The 19,559-nt window shown below is 38.6% G+C and overlaps 1 protein-coding gene across 2 annotated transcripts in view; it reads left to right on the top strand.

The window, feature by feature from the left end:
- Positions 1-19,559, top strand: part of wdr11 (WD repeat domain 11) — a 136,706-nt gene that overhangs the window by 70,349 nt on the left and 46,798 nt on the right. For both annotated transcript variants that reach the window (XM_026279099.1, XM_026279100.1), the window contains exons 17-18: positions 15,440-15,546; positions 15,765-15,879. In XM_026279099.1, the coding sequence (XP_026134884.1) occupies positions 15,440-15,546; positions 15,765-15,879 (222 nt within the window). The remainder of the gene's footprint in view (positions 1-15,439; positions 15,547-15,764; positions 15,880-19,559) is intronic.

A 19,559-nucleotide genomic window follows, 5' to 3' on the forward strand; every position in this document is an offset into this window, starting at 1 on the left:
TGTGAAAAGGACTTTAATGGCACGCGTTCTGAAGACTCCTTCTCTATGGAAATAAAGATTACAATTTCACGCACAAATGAGCTTCTCTAATACTTCTTCTAAAATTGATTTAATAATATCTGCTATTAGTATTATAAACAGTGCAAAATACTTATTTGTTTATTCAAATATTTTGCCCTGTGTAAAATACTGGACAAATCGATTCCGTATTGATTAGATACGGGACGTATCATTTTACCTTCAAATAAAAGATGATTCCATATTTCAAGGGATTAGTGGCAACCCTAGTATCAACATTAGTAGAATCAGACACAAGAGAAAAAGAGTAATTAATAGGGCCCAACCCTTTAACAACCTTTGTGGGGCCTTTCCGTTTTGCAGAAAGTTTGGCCATAAAGCCATCATCTGCTATGGATAAGAGGTGAGTCAGTACCTAAACTGTATCCCCAACCTGCAATTGAGTCTCAGGGCTTAAAGTTCTCAGCTGGCATTGTGCCAGATCTCCGGTGTGCAGCATTTGGCTGGTAAAAAGAAATAACCCTACATAAAAAAAAAATAAAAAAAAAACCTTGTTGATATCACTTTCCAATCCATGAGTTCGCCTACCAGTGGTATGAGAGAAGCATAGCTGTCACCTCACCAAACCAAACTTACTTTACTAGCCAGTCAGAGCTTATAAAAGTGAGACACGCAACACGTTGACAAAGTTGCGAGGCGCAATGGTCAAAGATGTCCATCTAGCGCATATTAAGCAGCAGAGCTTTGTAAACAGTTCAGAGTAATCATGTCATTACCAAAAGAACGACATGAAAGCAAGAACGTTCAGGATTTTTCACACATGATCTCTTAATGGTAACATCCCCGGTAATTTACCAGTAAAGACTCTATTTGGGGCTAAACTCTTCCTTTGTATATGCTGTATTTTAAATTGTTTAATGTTCATCTGGGGAAAAACATTGTGCATTATCTCAGATTTGTAACATAAACACACTTGAAAAGAAGACTACGTATGCACTTCTTACCTCCTACCAGCACCCTCTGTTTCAAATCCTCATGATAATGTCATACAATCAGTGTTGATACATTATGTGTACCCCGGATGATGATAGGGTTGACTTCACAATTTTCCAGATCAGACCATGCAGTATGCCCTCCTACTTGAAGTAAGCTAATGCTGGTAGACATCCAACTTCCGGTTGAAGGGGAACGCTGGTGCATTTGGCTGCCGCTCTTTTCTCCCATTTAGTTTGTGATAACGGTTTTGGAGCTTTGAAGACCGCTGTGTCGTCTTAATCTATGGTGATGTGGGATTAGGCATCACACGTTGGATTATTGCTTCTGAGTTTCTGCTACCGGAACCAACTCTCCTGTTACCCTGCTCTGGATTTACACTGCTGCGAGGCTGCTGTTAGTGTGGATTCCTCCTGCATGGTATTAAGGTACACTGCTTGTTGAAACTAAAAAAAACGACTATTTGACAAATGAGATTTATACAATCTGCGGAGATGCTGGAATTCTCCGATGTAAACGCTACATACACTGATCTTCAAGGGGCAGTTTTACACATCTATTATCTGATGTTGTCTCCTATCCCACATTTTTTTGTAAACCTCAAAGGCTGCCATACAGACCTGTTAGGATTAACTAAAACAACTTGTCTGCGCCCACACAAAAAGATCTTCCTCTGGCATTTTCTGAGTCTCCGCGCCTGTTGAAATCGGCATTTTTATAATCTGTCAACAACAACGCCTTTGTCTTTATCAGACATCATTGTGGGAAAAAAATGTGACCTTTTATATCTGATTGAAACATGGCACAAGCAGTTGGATGGTCATCTTTTTAAAGGGATAGTTCACCCAAAAATCTAAATTATGTCATTAATACATGTCGACCCTCATGTCGTTCCAAACCTGTGAGATCTCTGTTTATCTTCGGAACACAGTTTAAGATATTTTAGATTTAGTCCGAGAGCTTTTAGTCCCTCCATTGAAACTGTGCGTATGGTATATTGTCCATGTGACATCAGAGGGTCAGTTAGAATTTTTTGAAGCATCGAAAATATATTTTGGTCCAAAAATGACAAAAAAAAAAAAAAAAAAACTACGACTTTATTCAGCATTGTCTTCTCTTCCGGGTCTGTTGTGACAGAGTTCAAAACAAACAGTATGTGATATCCGGTAGCCACATTAAAAAAGTTAACAGCTTAAGTCATTTGTGGATTAATGCGTGTTGGAGACGCGAACCGTTTAAATGATTCAGTTCGATTTGTTGAAGTGGTTCAAAAAGATCCGGTTACATCGAAGGATTCGTTCCCGAACTGGATATCACAAACTGCTTTGTTTTTAACTCTCTCACAACAGACACGGAAGAGAAGACAATGCTAAATAAAGTCATAGTTTTTGCTATTTAATGAAGTGAAGTGACATTCAGCCAAGTATGGTGACCCATACTCAGAATTTGTGCTCTGCATTTAACCCATCCGAAATGCACACACACAGAGCAGTGAACACACACACTGTGAGCACACACCCGGAGCAGTGGGCAGCCATTTATTCTGCGGCGCCCGGGGAGCAATTGGGGGTTCAATGCCTTGCTCAAGGGCACCTAAGTCATGGTATTGAAGGTGGAGAGAGAACTGTACATGCACTCCCCCCATCCACAATTCCGTCCGGCCCGAGACTAGAACCCACAACCCTTCGATTGGGAGTCCAACCCTCTAACCATTAGGCCACGGCGGTTTTTGGACCAAAGTGTATTTTCAAAGCTTCAAAAAATTCTTACTGACCCTCTGATGTCACATGGACTACTTTGATGATGTTTTACTTACCGGACTAAGTCTAAAATATCTTAAACTGTGTTCCGAAGATAAACAGAGGTCTCACGGGTTTGGAACGACATGAGGGTGAGTATTTTTTTGGGTGAACTATCCCTTTAACTATATATACTTTTTAACTATATAGCGCTTTTAACAATATAGTTTGGAACAAAGCAACTCAACAGCATTAAATAGGAAAATAGTGTCGGGACACTTTTTGCTTTATTGACACAACAAAGCCTATATGCTTTATTGACACAGGCAGTTCATCATTGAACTCAATGTCATCAACAAAATCACTTTTAAATAAGTGTCCCCAACTAAGCAAGCCAGAGGCGACAGCAGCAAGGAACAAAACTCCATCGGTCACAGAATGGAGAAAAAACCTTGGAAGAAACCAGGCTCAGTCGGAGGGCCAGTTCTTTTCTTGTCAGAAGAAACCAGCGGTTCAATTCGAGGCTGCAGCAAAGTCAGATTGTGTCAAAGAATCATCTGTTTCCTGTTTTTTTATTAATTTTATCATATAAATGTTTCTCATTTTTTTATTAATGCCAGTGAGCAAACAGGGATAGTATATTCATTTACAATCGATTATTTACACGTAAAAAAAAAAAAAATGACTAAAGGGAATCAAAATAGTTTTAGGGTTTAATTAATGTTTCAGTACACACAAGTTAATGTATAACAGTTATATACATCATAAAATTATATAAATAGTTACTTACCTTTCCTAATCATGCAGGCTGCCACTGATGTCCACTGAGACACTGACTGACCATTAAAATTTAAACAGAGTGAGGCAGGAACCATATTTAACCCAACAGTTGGGTTATAACCCACTCCCTTACGCCGTAGACTGACATGGACCTCTCCAAAAATCTAACAGCATGTCAATTCTACCTGGACCTCAAGCGCTGTTATTGGTCTTCTAGAATCCCTGCCTCCGTATGTGCTTCAGTTTTGTGTGTGTTTATGTGCACTTTAATATATTTTAATGTTACACCTTCTTATATAAAATAAAACAAAGCAGATATATACATAGCATTATACATCAGTAGTTGTCCACGAAAAACAATCAAGTCATTGTGGAGTTGGAAAGAATGAAAGTGAAGTGACATACAGCCATGTATGGTGACCCATACTCAGAATTCGTGCTTTGCATTTATCGCATCCAAAGTGCACACACACACAGTGAACACACAACCAGAGCAGTGGGAAGCCATTTATGCTGCGGCGCCTTGTTCAAGTGCACCTCAGTCATGGTATTGCCGGCCCAAGACTCCAACCCACAATCTTAGGGTTAGGAGTCAAACTCTCTAACCATTAGGCCACAACTTCCCCTGTTCCATTGTTGTCTCCTTTTTTACTTTTAAACAATGATTTAATGATTTGATATTTATTTGCAACAAGCCGCTTCTTCAGCTTTTGCCATGGTCTGCGGGTTACACCAGCAACATGCCTGTGGACACTGCAGACTAGCGGTTTGCATGTGTACTGCACATCGACACGGACAACGATGAAGAAGTATAAATGAAAACTGACGCATAGCCTTCAGCGTAAAGACTCAGCTGCTCAGATTGGGTTGGTTAAGAGTGAGGAGGAAGTGATCAGAGGTGTGCAGTGTAGAACATGGAGCACATGATCAGTGTCTTGTGTAAATAAGGTCCAATCCATTTATGTAACATATCTCATTTGTGCATTAATGACTATATTGTTATATTAAATGTTATTAATTAAAGCAAAGCAAGTTACTTTACCTGTGAACACCATTGTTGACTCTGCTCCCCTCAAATACAGTGCGGAAATGGTGGGACAATTTGTTATAAAGCTGTAAATTATAATCCGAATCACACATTGTGTGAGAAAGTAAAAGTTACACCCAAATAATAAAAAAAAAATTCCTCAATACCTAAATGTTTATTATTTTCATTCTTGTTGCCTGTTATCAAATGCACATTTTGTAAAGTACTATAAATGAAATATCCTGGATACAGCTCTACATACCCCTCTGTATGGATCAAAAGAGTTTTAAAACATTCCCTTTCAGTGTTTTGAGAGTATAAAATCTGCAGTTTCAAACTTTTCTGATGAAAGAGGAGATGAACAGAAAATTGCTCCCTTTTTTGTTCTTATTATCCTTTCATCTCCTGCAGGGCTTTTTCACAGTGTACTTATTTCTGATAATTTGATCAGATCCATGTTTTTTTCTATTTCACTGCATATTTTGTGTTTACATGCAACCCATATCTCTTCTCCAAAATAATTATCCCTTAAAGGTCCTATGACATGAAAATTTCACTTTCTGAGGTTTTTTAACATTAATATGAGTTCCCCTAGCCTGTATATGGTCCCCAAGTTTCTAGAAATTTGAATCGGTGTAAATTGAGATTTTTCTATCTTTCTCTGCCTTTGAGAAAATGGAAGCTCAAACGGGCTGATCTTGAATCTCCTTGTTGTGACGTTGTAACGAGAATTGTTACCCTCCCTTTCTCTGGTTTGCCCGCCCAAATATTTACATATAATTCAGTCGCAATGTCAGCACAGGCGTTTGAATCAGACTTTTATGATATGGATTCGACGGCACTGGCACAAACAGTGAGTAACAGTGTTCATTAATGCCTGATCTGTGATCAGTGATTTCTGATCTAATCATTCAAGTTCACACAGACTTTCTTTCTAAATTGTTTAATACTGTTTATGCATCAGTGAATCAAGCCAGTGACTTAACGATCAACTTCACGTTGTTTCTCTTAGTAGCATGAAACAAATCTGTTATTTAAATTGTGATTTAACTACAGAGAGTGATCAAAGAACGCTCGCTTTTTTCCGGAGCTGTTACACATCGCGAGTATATCTGCACACTTGCCCAAACTGCCGTTACAATGAATGACACTGTTATGCTGCACAACGGAGCTCTTACTGTATACATGTGTTTGCTGTTAGCTGTGGTGAAAGCATTTTGTGAGATAACGTGTTGCAATTGGGTTGTTAAGTGATGACGTAAGAAGCGCTATTTCCGGGTCCAAGCCTCAACTCACTTCACTTGAGAATACGACCTCAGCAGCTGTTAATGAGCACTGTTTATTCATATTAATCATTTAAGCTAAACGCTTTCAAACGTATGGTATACACTACAGTCTCCGTGCTCACAGCGTCCCAAACACAAATAATTTTGATATATATTTTTTATATTTATATTTTCATTGTCTGGCTATCTGGGACTTCGGTATGGAGTTAAAGGTTAAGATTATAACTTTTTCGCTAATATTCTATCACATTGTGAGTTTGCATTAGCACCTTTTGTTGTTTTCTCATGGTAACTGATAGAGCGTTTGGACACGGAAGCGCTGCTACGTGACGTCAGACTTAACAAGCGAATAATGACGAGATCACTGCATCCACACGATAAACAGACTCTGTCTACTCAATGCTCATCACTGCAGCCTTTCATGTGATGGGAAAAGATCGAAAAAAAATAATTATATAATCAACACTTCCACGATTCGTTAATCTCTACAGCTGTAATAGTAATATATATATATATATATATATATATACAGTGGGGCTCGAAAGTTTGGGCACCCTTTGCAGAATCTGTGAAAATGTGAGTAATTTTCGAAAAATAAGAGAGATCATACTAAATACATGTTATATTTTATTTAGTACTGTCTGAGTAAGATATTGTACATAAAAGATATTAACATTTAGCCCACAAGACAAAAAAAATGCTGAAATTATTAATCAGAATCAGAATACTTTATTAATCCCCAAGGGGAAATTCTTTGTCACAATAGCCCGCCTTTCAAGCATAAGAAAGTGAATAAGTAAAAATATAAATAGTATAAAAGTATAAATAAACATAAATATAAAAAGCAACATGGAATATTTCACATATAAGTATTAAAGATAATATTACACAGAAACAGGGATATTGTCAGTTAAAAATTAACTAAATGTCAGTGTATCAGGCACTTAGAGGGAGGCGTTATAAAGTTTGATGGCCTCAGGGAGAAATGACTTCCTGTGACGCTCTGTGGTGCATTTCGGAAGAATAAATCTTTCACTGAAAGTGCTCTTGTGTTGGAGCAGCACATAATTAAGTGGATGGGATACATTGTCCAGGATGGCATGTAATTTGGACAACATCTTCCTCTCAGACACCACCGCCAGAGAGTCAAGCTCTACCCCCACAACGTTGCTAGCCTTACGGATCAGTTTATTGAGTCTGTTAGCATCTGCAACCCTCATCCCTCTGCCCCAGCATGCAACAGCAAACATGATTAGGGCTGCAACTAACGATTATTTTGATAATCGATTAATCTGTCGATTATTTTTACGATTAATCGATTAATCGGTTTATGTACTTATATTTTAGTTTTTTCCATTTTTTCCCCAAGTAAATTATTAATAAAGGGTCTTTATCATTCAGCATAGATTTTTAAGAGATTTTAACCATTTAGCATTGACATATCCTCATCAAAAATATACCTGGAGTTGTTTTATTATGTTAGTAATCCTTTGTAGAACTCTTCTGCAATCAAAGCACTGACCCATACTCTAGCAAAATTCACAAGGAGATTTCAAATATTGTTTTCACCATGGTCCTTAGAGCTCCTAAAGTAGTTTAACATCCCAAACAAAGCTTAAGGAATCTTTGAGAACATATTCTCACGAAGTATAAGGATAAAACAGAATAAAATTGCAGTGCATTGTATTTTATTATTTACTGGGAAAAAGCTTTATAGCTTATGCTGTGAAATTGTAAACAATCCTTCGAAAAAAAAGTGCCAGTGGCATGAAACCTGAATGGAACTCACAATTTAAAGTAAAATCCATCAGAAGGTTGTCCAGAAAAAAAAAATTGGGACACACACAAAAAACCTGCTGTGTGAAAAAGAGCAGTGAATACTTTGTAAAGAAGTGCATTTTAAATATACTCAAACATTTACCTCTCTCATTCAGTCATAATTAGGCTGCAAGTCTGAATTATGAACTGGTAAACGACAAACTGATCACATAACATGTTTGTAAAGCTTTAAATGTTAACTGTTAAAAAGCAATGTTATCAGCTTTTACGACTAAACATTTGCAAACAACCTTGTACTGGAGAATCTGCACAAATAAAATTCTTAGGGGCCGTTCACATATCGCACCTAAAAACGCGTGGAAAACGCTAGTCGCGCCGCTTTCTCCTTCTTTCCAAAGCGCTCGGGCAGAAGCGCCCCTGAGGCGTCTGCCTTTGCTAAGTAACTATGACGTGCTCTCTCCATGACGTGCCCTCTCCATGAAGACCCGGAAATTTCAGCAAAGGATAAATGGATGCGGTGTGGACGCGCCTGGAAAAACGGGCGCATCGCACTGCGTGCGTGTCGCGACCGCGTCGCTTCCATTATGAGAGTGCATACTGCGCGCCTACATAGGAAATAACGAACTTGAGCACGCAAAAGACACGATATGTGAACGGCCCCTTAAACAGTTCAGTAGTGCAGAGTTTACAGGTTACTCTTCATTTTGAAGGCTCAAAGTAAAGTACTCCCACTTCCCGCTGAATGCTGCAGAGACGATGTTCGGGAAGCACGTGACATAAAACGAGGCCAGCTATTGGCTATTCGCTACTTCACCTGCTGTACTGGCTGAGTAAAACCTCCGGTGGCTCATTACTGCCACACTTTGGTCACCGCAGATTTGAAATATGCACGAAATGAGCCGCTTATGGCAAATAACATTTATTTAACGACGAATCGATTACTAAATTAGTTGACAACTATTTTAATAATCGATTTTAATCGATTAAATCGATTCGTTGTTTCAGCTCTAAACATGATAGAACTGGCCACCACAGACTCATAAAACATTCTCAACATCGTCCTGCAAATGTTGAAAGACCTCAGCCTCCTCAAAAAATAGAGACTGCTTTGGCCCTTCCTGTAGAGAGCTTGAGTGTTCTTAGCACAGTCCAGTTTCTTGTCAATGTGCACTCCTAGGTATTTATAATCCTCCACAGTGTCCACAGGGACCCCCAGGATGGAAACTGGATTCACCGGTGTCTTTGCTCTCTTTAGATCCACAACCAGCTCCTTCGTCTTTGTCATGTTGAGCTGCAGATGGTTCTGCCCGCACCATGTGACAAAGTCCCTCACCACAGCTCTGTACTCGGTCTCATCACCCTCTCTGATACATCCAACCACAACAGAGTCATCAGAAAACTTCTGAAGATGGCAAGACTCTGTATGGTAGTTGAAGTCCGTGGTGTAAATAGTGAAGAGAAAGGGAGAGAGGACAGTCCCTTGCGGGGCCCCGGTGTTGCTGATTATGCTGTCTGATACACAGTGTTGCAGGTGAACATACTGTGGTCTGCCAGTCAGGTAGTCAACAATCCAGGACACGAGGAGCATCCACCTGCATCGCTGTCAGCTTCTCACCCAGCAAGGCCGGCCGGATGGTGTCGAAAGCACTCGAAAAGTCAAAAAACATGATCCTCACCGTGCTCGCCGGCTTGTCCAGGTGGGGGTAGATACGGTTGAGCAGAAAGATGATAGCATCCTCAACACCAATTCTGGGCTGGTATGCGAACTGGAGTGGATCCAGGATGGAACTAACCATAGGCCTCAGCTGCTCCATGACCAGTCTCTCCAGGGTCTTCATAATGTGGGAGGTCAGTGCCACGGGTCTGTAGTCCCTGGAGTTACTAGGACGTGGCGTCTTTGGCACAGGAACTATGCAAGATGTCTTCCACAGTACAGGGACCCTTTGGAGATTCAGACTCAGATTGAAGATATGATGAAGTACTCCACACAGCTGGGAGGCACAGGCTTTAAGCACCCCAGGACGAACACCATCAGGCCCTGCAGCCTTATTTGAGTGTAGTCTCCTCAGCTGTCTTCTAACCTGCTCAGAAGTGAGGCACACAGAGATTGGAAGAGGAGGAAGAAGAGATGAGTCATTTGGCTGGAGAGTGCTATTAACCTGTGGGGTGGAGGATGTGGGTGAAAGGATGTCCCAAGAGGAGGAGGGAGGACAGTGAGGAGGAGAAGGGAGTAGTTGGATAATAGGTGAGACAGCCGCAGAGTTAGTGGGTACATGTGCATGAGAGACAGTATCAAATCTGTTGAAAAACAGATTAAGTTCGTTGGCCCTGTCCAAGCTGTGCTCAACTCCACTGCAGCCATTCGATCTGAAGCCAGTGATGTTCCTCATGCCGCTCCAGACCTCCCTCATGTTGTTTTGCTGGAGTTTACGCTCCAGCTTCCTCCTGTACTTCTCCTTAGCCTCTCTGATCTTCATCTTTAGCTCCCTCTGAATGGCCTTCATCTCCTCCCTATTCCCGTCTCTAAAAGCCCTCCTTTTGGCATTCAGAATGTCTTTAATGTCCCTAGTTACCCACGGTTTGTTGTTTGGGTAACAACGTACAATTGTTGCTGGGACAATGCTGTCCACACAGAAATTTATGTAGTCCGAGATACACTCAGTAAGCCCTTTTATATCCTCTCCATGTGGCTCACAGAGTGCACTCCAGTCTGTCACCTCGAAACATCCTTGAAGTGTTTCATAGGCCTCATCAGACCATCTACTCACAGTCCTTGTGATCACAGGCTGCCTTTTCACCAGAGGCACGTAACAGGGATTGATGTAAACCAGGTTGTGGTCTGACCTGCCCAGGGGGGGAGGGAGGAAGAGCTATATGCATCCTTGACGTTAGCATACAGCAGGTCCAGGATCCTCTCCTCTCTAGTGTGGCATCTCACATACTGGGTAAAGTTGGTTAGTGTGTTCAATTCATATTGACGTGGTTGAAGTCACCCGAGATCACTATGAGGGCACTCGGGTGTTTAGTCTGAAGTTCAGCAATGACGGAGTAAATAACATTACACGCCGACGTCGGGTTAGCAGAGGGCGGAACATAAACAGCAATGGCAATAGCATGTGAAATTTCCAGTGGCAGATAATATGGCCGGAGTCCCACAGCAAGCAGTTCAGTGTCCGGGCTACAAATACGCTGTTTAATCGTAATGTGACCTGGATTACACCATCTGTTGTTAACTAGAACGGCAAGCCCCCACCTTTACGCTTACCGCTCTTGTTGCAGTCCCTGTCAGCTCAAACAATCTGAAAGCCGTTGATGGAAACATTGTGATCAGGAATATCCGAGTTTAGCCAAGTCTCCGTAAAGCACATTAAACTACACTCCCGGAACTCCCTCTGACTCCGGGCTAACCCTGTTAGCTCGTTCATCTTATTGGCCATTGACTTCACGTTGCCCATAATGAGAGAGGGGAGACACGGCTTAAACCTCCTTCTCGTAAGTCTCTGTTGTCTGGAGCCCTTTCTCTTCCCTCGCCGCCTTATTCCACCTCTGCAACCTCTGTGTGTCCTCCTCCAGATCTCAGTGGGGATGTCTATGGGTCTGTGCGCCGCAGTCGGCTTCAGCGCGATCAGCTGGTCCCGGGTGTAAACAAAGCAGCCACGAACAATTCCGTGGCTAACAAAAACTTTCTCAAACTGCATGATTAGAGAGAGTCTATTTTAAGTTAAATTACATATAGATCAAATCACACCAGTGAAGTTTAAAATTAGAATTAAAGTTAAAAATAAGGTGACGAAATGACGGGGCAACTGCAACAGGCTGCATGCAAGCTGGCGCATGCGCACTATATAAAATAACCCCACTCAAAAGTTTGGGAACCCTTGGTTCTTAATACTGTGTGCTGTTACCTGATGATCCTCGACTGTCTTTCTGTTTTGTGATGGTTGTGCATGAGTCCATTGTTTGTTCTGAACAGTTAAACTGAGCAGCGTTCTTCAGAAAAATCTTTAAGGTCCTGCAGATTCTTTAGGTTTTCCAGCATCTTTGCATATTTGAACCCTTTCCAGCAGTGACTTTATGATTTTGAGATGCATCTTTTCACACTGAGGACATTTGAGGGACTCAAACACAACTATTTAAAAAGGTTCAAATGTTCACTGATGCTCCAGAAGGAAACAAGATGCATTAAGAGCTGGGGGGTTAAAACTTTTTTATTTTTTTCCATTTAGTTCTGCCCTTCATAAGCAACAGAAGATACTTGTATGTTTCCCGGTACACAAATTAAGTACAATTTACCTTGATCTTCAAATTCCAAAAGTTTTCACCCCCCAGCTCTTAATGCATATTGTTTCCTTCTGGAGCATCAGTGAATGTTTGAATCTTTTTAAATAGTTGTGTTTGAGTCCCTCAAATGTCCTCAGTCTGAAAAGATACATCTCAAAATCATAAAGTCACTGCTGGCTCAGTTTAACTGTTCAGAACAAACAAGGGACTCATGCACAACCATCACAAAACAGAAAGACAGTCGAGGATCATCAGGTAACAGAACACAGTATTAAGAACCAAGGGTTCCCAAACTTTTGGGAATCAACTGGCCTAAAGAGAAATGGAGGAACATTTTGTGGACTGATGAGAGTAAAATTGTTCTTTTTGGGTCCAAGGGCCACAGGCAGTTTGTGAGACGACCCCCAAACTCTGAATTCAAGCCACAGTACACAGTGAAGACAGTGAAGCATGGAGGTGCAAGCATCATGATATGGGCATGTTTCTCCTACTATGGTGTTGGGCCTATTTATCGCATACCAGGGATCATGGATCAGTTTGCATATGTTAAAATACTTGAAGAGGTCATGTTGCCCTATGCTGAAGAGGACATGCCCTTGAAATGGTTGTTTCAACAAGACAATGACCCAAAACACACTAGTAAACGGGCAAAGTCTTGGTTCCAAACCAACAAAATTTATGTTATGGAGTGGCCAGCCCAATCTCCAGACCTTAATCCAATTGAGAACTTGTGGGGTGATATCAAAAATGCTGTTTCTGAAGCAAAACCAAGAAATGTGAATGAATTGTGGAATGTTGTTAAAGAATCATGGAGTGGAATAACAGCTGAGAGGTGCCACAAGTTGGTTGACTCCATGCCACACAGATGTCAAGCAGTTTTAAAAAACTGTGGTCATACAACTAAATATTAGTTTAGTGATTCACAGGATTGCTAAATCCCAGAAAAAAAAAATGTTTGTACAAAATAGTTTTGAGTTTGTACAGTCAAAGGTAGACACTGCTATTTTTTTGAACACACCCCTTTCAACTAATTGCCCAATTGCACAGCCTTAAGAGCGTGCATATCATGAATGCTGGGTCTCATTTGTTTTCTGAGAATCAATTGAACCTACTGGTAACTTGTTTGCCACGTAGCAATAAAAAATATACTAAAAACCTTGATTATTCTGGTTAGTCACATTGTACTGCTATTATTTTGAACAATACTGTATGTTAAACATATAAAGAGTTATAGGACTGTGATAGCTTTGGACGTGTTGATGGACTCGGTCATTTGATAATTTTTCTGATTATCTGATCCGGACTGAGTCTTAACAAAAACATGATTTTCCTCAGCTTTGTATTTACATTTTTGCTTTATTAAATGAAATGTTCCTACATTTAAGTGTTGATTTACATTTACATTTAGTCATTTAGCAGACATTTTATCCAAAGTGACTTACAAATGAGGACAATGGAAGTAATCAAAAACAACAAAAGATCAATTATATACAACTGCTATAACAAGTATCAGTTAGCTTAAATGCAGTACAAGTAGCAAGGGATTTTAAATAATATAAAACAGAAAACAGATAGAAAACAGATAGAACAGAAAAAGAGTAGAGCAAACTAGTGATAGAGGTCATTTTTTGTTTGTTAATTGTATAATTAATGAAAAGAAAACAAATAGAATACAAAAAGATTAGAAAGCTAGTTAGATTATTATTATTATTATTTTAGAATATAATTAGAATAGTCAGTGCTAAAGTTAGAGGGTCAAATAAAGACGGAAGAGATGTGTTTTAAGCCAATTCTTGAAGTTGGCTTAGGACCCAGCTGCTTGGATTGAGTTGGGCAGTTCATTCCACCAGGGGGGAACATTCAATTTTAAAGTCCGTAAAAGTGACTTTGTGCTTCTTTGGAAAGGCACAATCAAGCGATGTTCACTTGCATAACACAAGTTTCTAGAGGGCACATAAGTCTGAAGTAATACATTTAGGTAAAGAGGTGCAGAGCCAGTGGTGGTTTTGTAGACAAACATCAGTGCCTTAAATTTAATGCGAGCAGCTATTGGTAGCCAGTGCAAATTGAAAAACAGAGGTGCGACGTGTATTCTTTTAGGCTCATTAAAAATGTATCTTGCTGCTGAGTTCTGGATTCATTGTAAAGGTTTGATAGAACTGACTGGAAGACCTGCCAAGAGAATATTGCAATAGTCCAGCCTGGACAAAACAAGAGCTTGAACAAGGAATTATGCAGCATGTTCTGAAAGAAAAGTCCTGATCTTCTTGTTGAATAAAGCAAATCTGCAGGACCGGACAATTTTTGCAATGCGGTCTGAGAAAGTCAGCTGATCATCAATATCTCCAAGGTTTCTTTCTGTTTTTGAAGGAGTTATAATTGATGTGCCTAACTTGATGTTGAAATTGTGATGAAACAATGGGTTTGCTGGAACCACAAGCAGTTCTGTCTTGGCAAGATTGAGCTGAAGGTGATGGTCTTTCATCCAGCAATAAATGTCTGTTAGACAAGCTCAGATGCGAGCATTTACTGTCAGAACATTAGGATGGAATGAGAGGTAGAGTTAAGTGTCATCAGCATAGCAGTGGTATGAAAAGTAATGTTTCTGAATGACATAACATAATTATTCAATGTAGACAGAGAAGAGAAGTGGTCCAAGAACTGAGCCCTGAGGCACCCCAGTGGTTAGAGGTTGTGACTTGGACACCTCACCTCTTCAAGATACTTTGAAAGACCTATTTGATAGATGGTTTGTTTTGTTTGAAAACAGAGTCAGTTTATTAGGAACTTTCAAAGCTGAATTTTCAGTCACATGATCCTTCAGAAATTCTTCTAATATTCTGAATTTCTACTAATATATATATATATATATATATATATATATATATATATATATATATATATATATTATTATTATTAATGGTGAAAAGAGCTGAGAATATTTTTCTTCATTTTAATATACGTTCAGATATTCATGCAACAAAATATTCTGGGCCCATGTCATTTTTGTTAAAATAATAATAAATAAAAAAACGCTAGCTGACATCGTAAAAAAATAAAATAAATCCTGGCAGGGAAAGAGTTAAGACCACGCCAAAAAAAAAAATTACGGATTTTATATTGATAGACAAAGCCATTATCATTTAATGCATCATTAAATTTGATGTCATGATTCCAAATTAAACCTGGATATCTGCAAAGCTTTGCCATATTGACAACAGACTGTGTTATTGTCACCCCACACTGACCAAACTGAAATGTTTCTTGAGCACCAAAGCAGCATATTAGAATGTTTTCTCAAAGATTTACATTTTTATTACATCTTAAAATAGATTTAAATGGAAAACATTTTATTTTAAATTCTTATTATATTTCATAATGGTAGTGTTTTGACTTCATTTTTGATTTTCTGCATTTCAATTTGAAATTTTTACTTGGCACTATATCAAATAGCAAATGTATTTGAAAACTGGTAATAACAAATATCAACATATTACTTGTGTGCAAGAAACTAACATTATTCTACTCTCTTCCAGGGCAGTATGGGGAGTATTGCCTGTATTGCGTGGAAAGGAGACACCCTAGTTCTGGGAGATGTAGATGGAAACCTAAATTTTTGGGATCTAAAAGCTCGTCTTTCAAGGTAAAAATGTATTACTAAAGACTCTGTAAGTAAAATGTTTCTTAATGCATGTGTGTGTGCAAATTGATTTAATTCCAAAACTCAGTAAACTACTTTCTTAGACCACATCCTAATTGAAATGAAACCTAATAAAGGTCTCAGTTGGAGATATATGTCTCTGTGCATCCCACACTTGAGTTACGTTTAGCCTGTATGTTATACTCATTTACATTTTTCAGGGCTGTACCTACACACCGCGGGTGGGTGAAGAAGATTCGTTTTGCTCCTGGGAAAGGCAACCAAAAACTCTTGGTGATGTACACAGATGGAGCTGAGGTCTGGGACACCAAAGAGGTGTGTGTGTGTGTGTTGTTTTTTTATTGATTGATTGATTTTGATATTCACAAAGCTGCAGAGACCAACTTTTACCCAGGAATTAGGAGAAATCTTAAAGCAGGGTTACTCAAATCTTGCCCTGGAAGACCAATGTGCTGCAGAGTTTAGCTCCAACCCTGATCAAACTGGCAAATTTTCTCAAGAAAAAAAAGTATCTAAACTAATACTGTAAAATATTACCTGGGAGTCAATAATATGGAAGGTTGAAATTTGCTTATTTGTATACAAACACTTAAAATATAGTAAAAACAATAAATAAATAATAATAATAAAATAAATTATATTAAAGGGTTAGTTCACCCAAATATTAAAATTATGTCATTAAATGACTCACCTTCTTGTCGTTCCAAACCCGTAAGACCTCCGTTCATCTTCGGAACACAGTTTAAGATATTTTAGAGATAGTCTTGAGAGCTTTCTGTCCCTCCATTGAAAATGTATGTATGGTCAGAACGAGTCAATCTTTTGTTCGTTATCTGGCTCAGCTCGGTGTTCATCTTCAGTTTCACAGCAATTCAGTCAGTGTACTGTTTGAGTAAGAAAGCTCTTGGACACAAAGCTCTTACTTTTAACAAGAATTTTATCCACAGTCGATCCAAAAATCAGATATAATTGATTATAATGTTTACTAGTGGGTGCAGGACAGTAGTTCATTTATGTAAGTGAGTATAGCCAAATACAGCGATCTGTGAAATATTATACCCAAAAATTCTTCATACGGTAGACTACCAGTGAAATTGATTTAAACAAATAAATAATAATAATAATAATTAAATTAGGGACCTGACCATGTTTTGCTTAAAGGGACACTAAGTAGGAATTACTCCCATCTAGTGGTGAAATTGTATTTTGCATTCAAACTAATTTTGCTCTCCAGCGCCTCGCTTTTTCAAATGCGCGTTGCATCTACGGTAGGCGATATGTACCAAAAAGCTTTGACAGGATGTCTTCTAATAGCACTTCGTCGAGTTTTCCTTCAGGTGAACAGGTGTGTTATTTCAAACAAACTGCAACATGACAACTAACTAACGAATGTTACAGTATGAATTACTGACTGTGGAAAACATGAAATATTGTAATTAGTAGTTATGTCTAATTTATTCGTTATATTTTCTGAATTATATGCATTTAGATATAAAAGAAAATATTATAATATAGATTGTAACACTGACTTACCTGTCGAGAAGAAAACTGGCCACTTCAGCGTCTCTTTTGAAATCTTTATCAAGCATTAGCTCTTTCCACCTAGAAAAAGCTTCCCCGACAATAACTCTTGTTTTCTGTAATCTACGGTCACGTTTCCTTTTACGTTCTATTTTTTACTGTTTTGGCGACTATGTTTTCTTCTCCTGTGGCGCGGCATATGTATGGTCCATAATAAGAATGCAATCCAGACTTTTAAACTTGCCGGTGCAGTTTCAAGCACCTCTCACTGCTCTGCACCTGCGTTTCTGGCTCTGACCGAAAGCGCGCTGTGGAAACGCGTTGGCTTAGTACTTTTTGTCCCTCTCTGCTATTATAGTTTTGCAAGATGGCGGAACTACATGGAAGCCTCCGTCGACCTACCCGTCCCATGTATATAAAGATAATAAATTCTTCATTTACAAGGATTAGTTTAAACATTGGCATAGGTATTTGTACACCATTGAGGGCATATTTATGAATAAAAATATTGATTTTAGATAATAAAATACCTAAAAAGTTACTTATTGTCCCTTTAAGTGTTTCTTTCTTTAATTGCTAATGCAACCTTTTCACACCACAGACTAAACAAAATTAAGCATTGCTTGGTAACTGTTCAACAAAGTATTGATAGTTGTGTAAATATTGTCATACTGACAGTTGTCTGCAGTTTTGATTGATTCCATTACATATCTTTCTATCGAAGTTATCTAACATTATCAAGAGTAATTTGTTCTGACACAGTTTAACTCTCTTAACTCTTAACTTTCTAAACTGTAGCAAATAAACTGATAATGTGAGAAATGTTGAAAGTGTCTGAATACATTTTGGTTTGACTGTATTTTATTTTACAGTGAAGACTATGCAGTGCTATTTTAAATGAACAACAAAAAAAAAAATGTAAACATTGTGTAAATAGCACAAATAAATAAATAAAAGAAGGAACATACAGTACAAATTAAACCATTTCGAACAGGGCCCACTGTACAACCTTCACCAGGACCCCTCTAACCCCAGCTACGGCCCTGGGTTAAGGTACCAAGACAGAGCAATGCACGGTGTCTACTGTAAGAAATAAAACAAGTGAAAAAAAAAAAACAAAAACATTTTAATCAGAATCAGAATGAGCTTTATTGCCAGGTATGTTTACACATACGAGGAATTTGTTTTCGTGACAGAAGCTCCGCAGTACAACAGAATGACAGCGACAGAACATAAAACACATAATAAAATAATAAAAAATACAAATAAGTAGACAGTGAATGACAATATACAAATGACAATTGTAGGCAGGTATATTACAAAATGCAGTTATGTATGTACTAGGGCTGTAGTACTCGAGTCCGGTCTTGGACTCGAGTCCGGACTCGAGACATTTTTCTGTCGTCTCGGACTTGTCTCGGACTCGTTGCATTTGCACTCGGACTTGTCTCGGACTTGGCCATTGGACTCGCCAAGTCTTCTAGTTGGTCTCAACGAGTCCAGCAAAAAAAAAAAAAAAAAAAAAAATTCTCCTTCAAAACAAAAACACATTTGCATGATTTCGTGACTGAAAACGTGTGGAAAACGCTAGGCGCGCTGCTCTCCTTATTTCCAAAGCACTCTGTAATCTGCGCTCACGCTCCAGTGGCGTCTGCTGTTGCTGGGCAACCATGACCCGCTCTTCATGATGACGCAGAAGTTTCAGCAAAGAATAAATGGATTTCCAGCACTAAACATCCCTTGTAGTAGCTTTGCTAATAGATTCATTTACAAAATGGCTATCCTTGTACAACTATGATCGTCTGTTTCTCCATCTTGGCTTAGCTTTCAGTATTGTTCCGGGAAAGGATGTTCATGAGCAGCGGTGCACTTGCTGCGACCTGAAAAGTTTAGATGTTTCTAATTGAATTTTATACCTGTTAGATTGTGTTTTATTTACGTCTACACCCAGATAGCCTTAAACCTTTACAATAATTAAATACAAATTATTGTTGTACAGTATATGGGGTTGCAAGACTACTGATTTCTGCTAGTAGATATTTTTAAGAAAAAAATGCTTGAGTAACTCGACTACTCGTGGTTCATGCTATTGTAAATGAAAACACATTAAATAGTTTTTTTTTTTATCAATCAACACATATTTATGTATAGTCTTATGCAACAATTACATATGTACATTTTAAAAACTTTATAATTATGAAATTACATATTTAAATTTTCATGTAACAGCCAGTATTTGTATCTGTTACAATCACAACACTTTTCGTATCTGCATTCGGATACAACATCATACAGTTACTTGATAAGACCCTTATGACTTTTTATATATATTTTTTTCGTAGTTATCACTGAACAAGTATATCGTGTTAAACTAAAATAATTATTAATTTTTAAAATAATATTTATCATGCAAGCAGAGAGATGTAATTACAAACGTTAAGTGATTATTTGAACACGACTGGATCCATTCAATG

The sequence above is a fragment of the Carassius auratus genome, chromosome 13, assembly GCF_003368295.1.
Source record: "Carassius auratus strain Wakin chromosome 13, ASM336829v1, whole genome shotgun sequence".
Classification (NCBI taxonomy): Eukaryota; Metazoa; Chordata; class Actinopteri; order Cypriniformes; family Cyprinidae; genus Carassius; species Carassius auratus.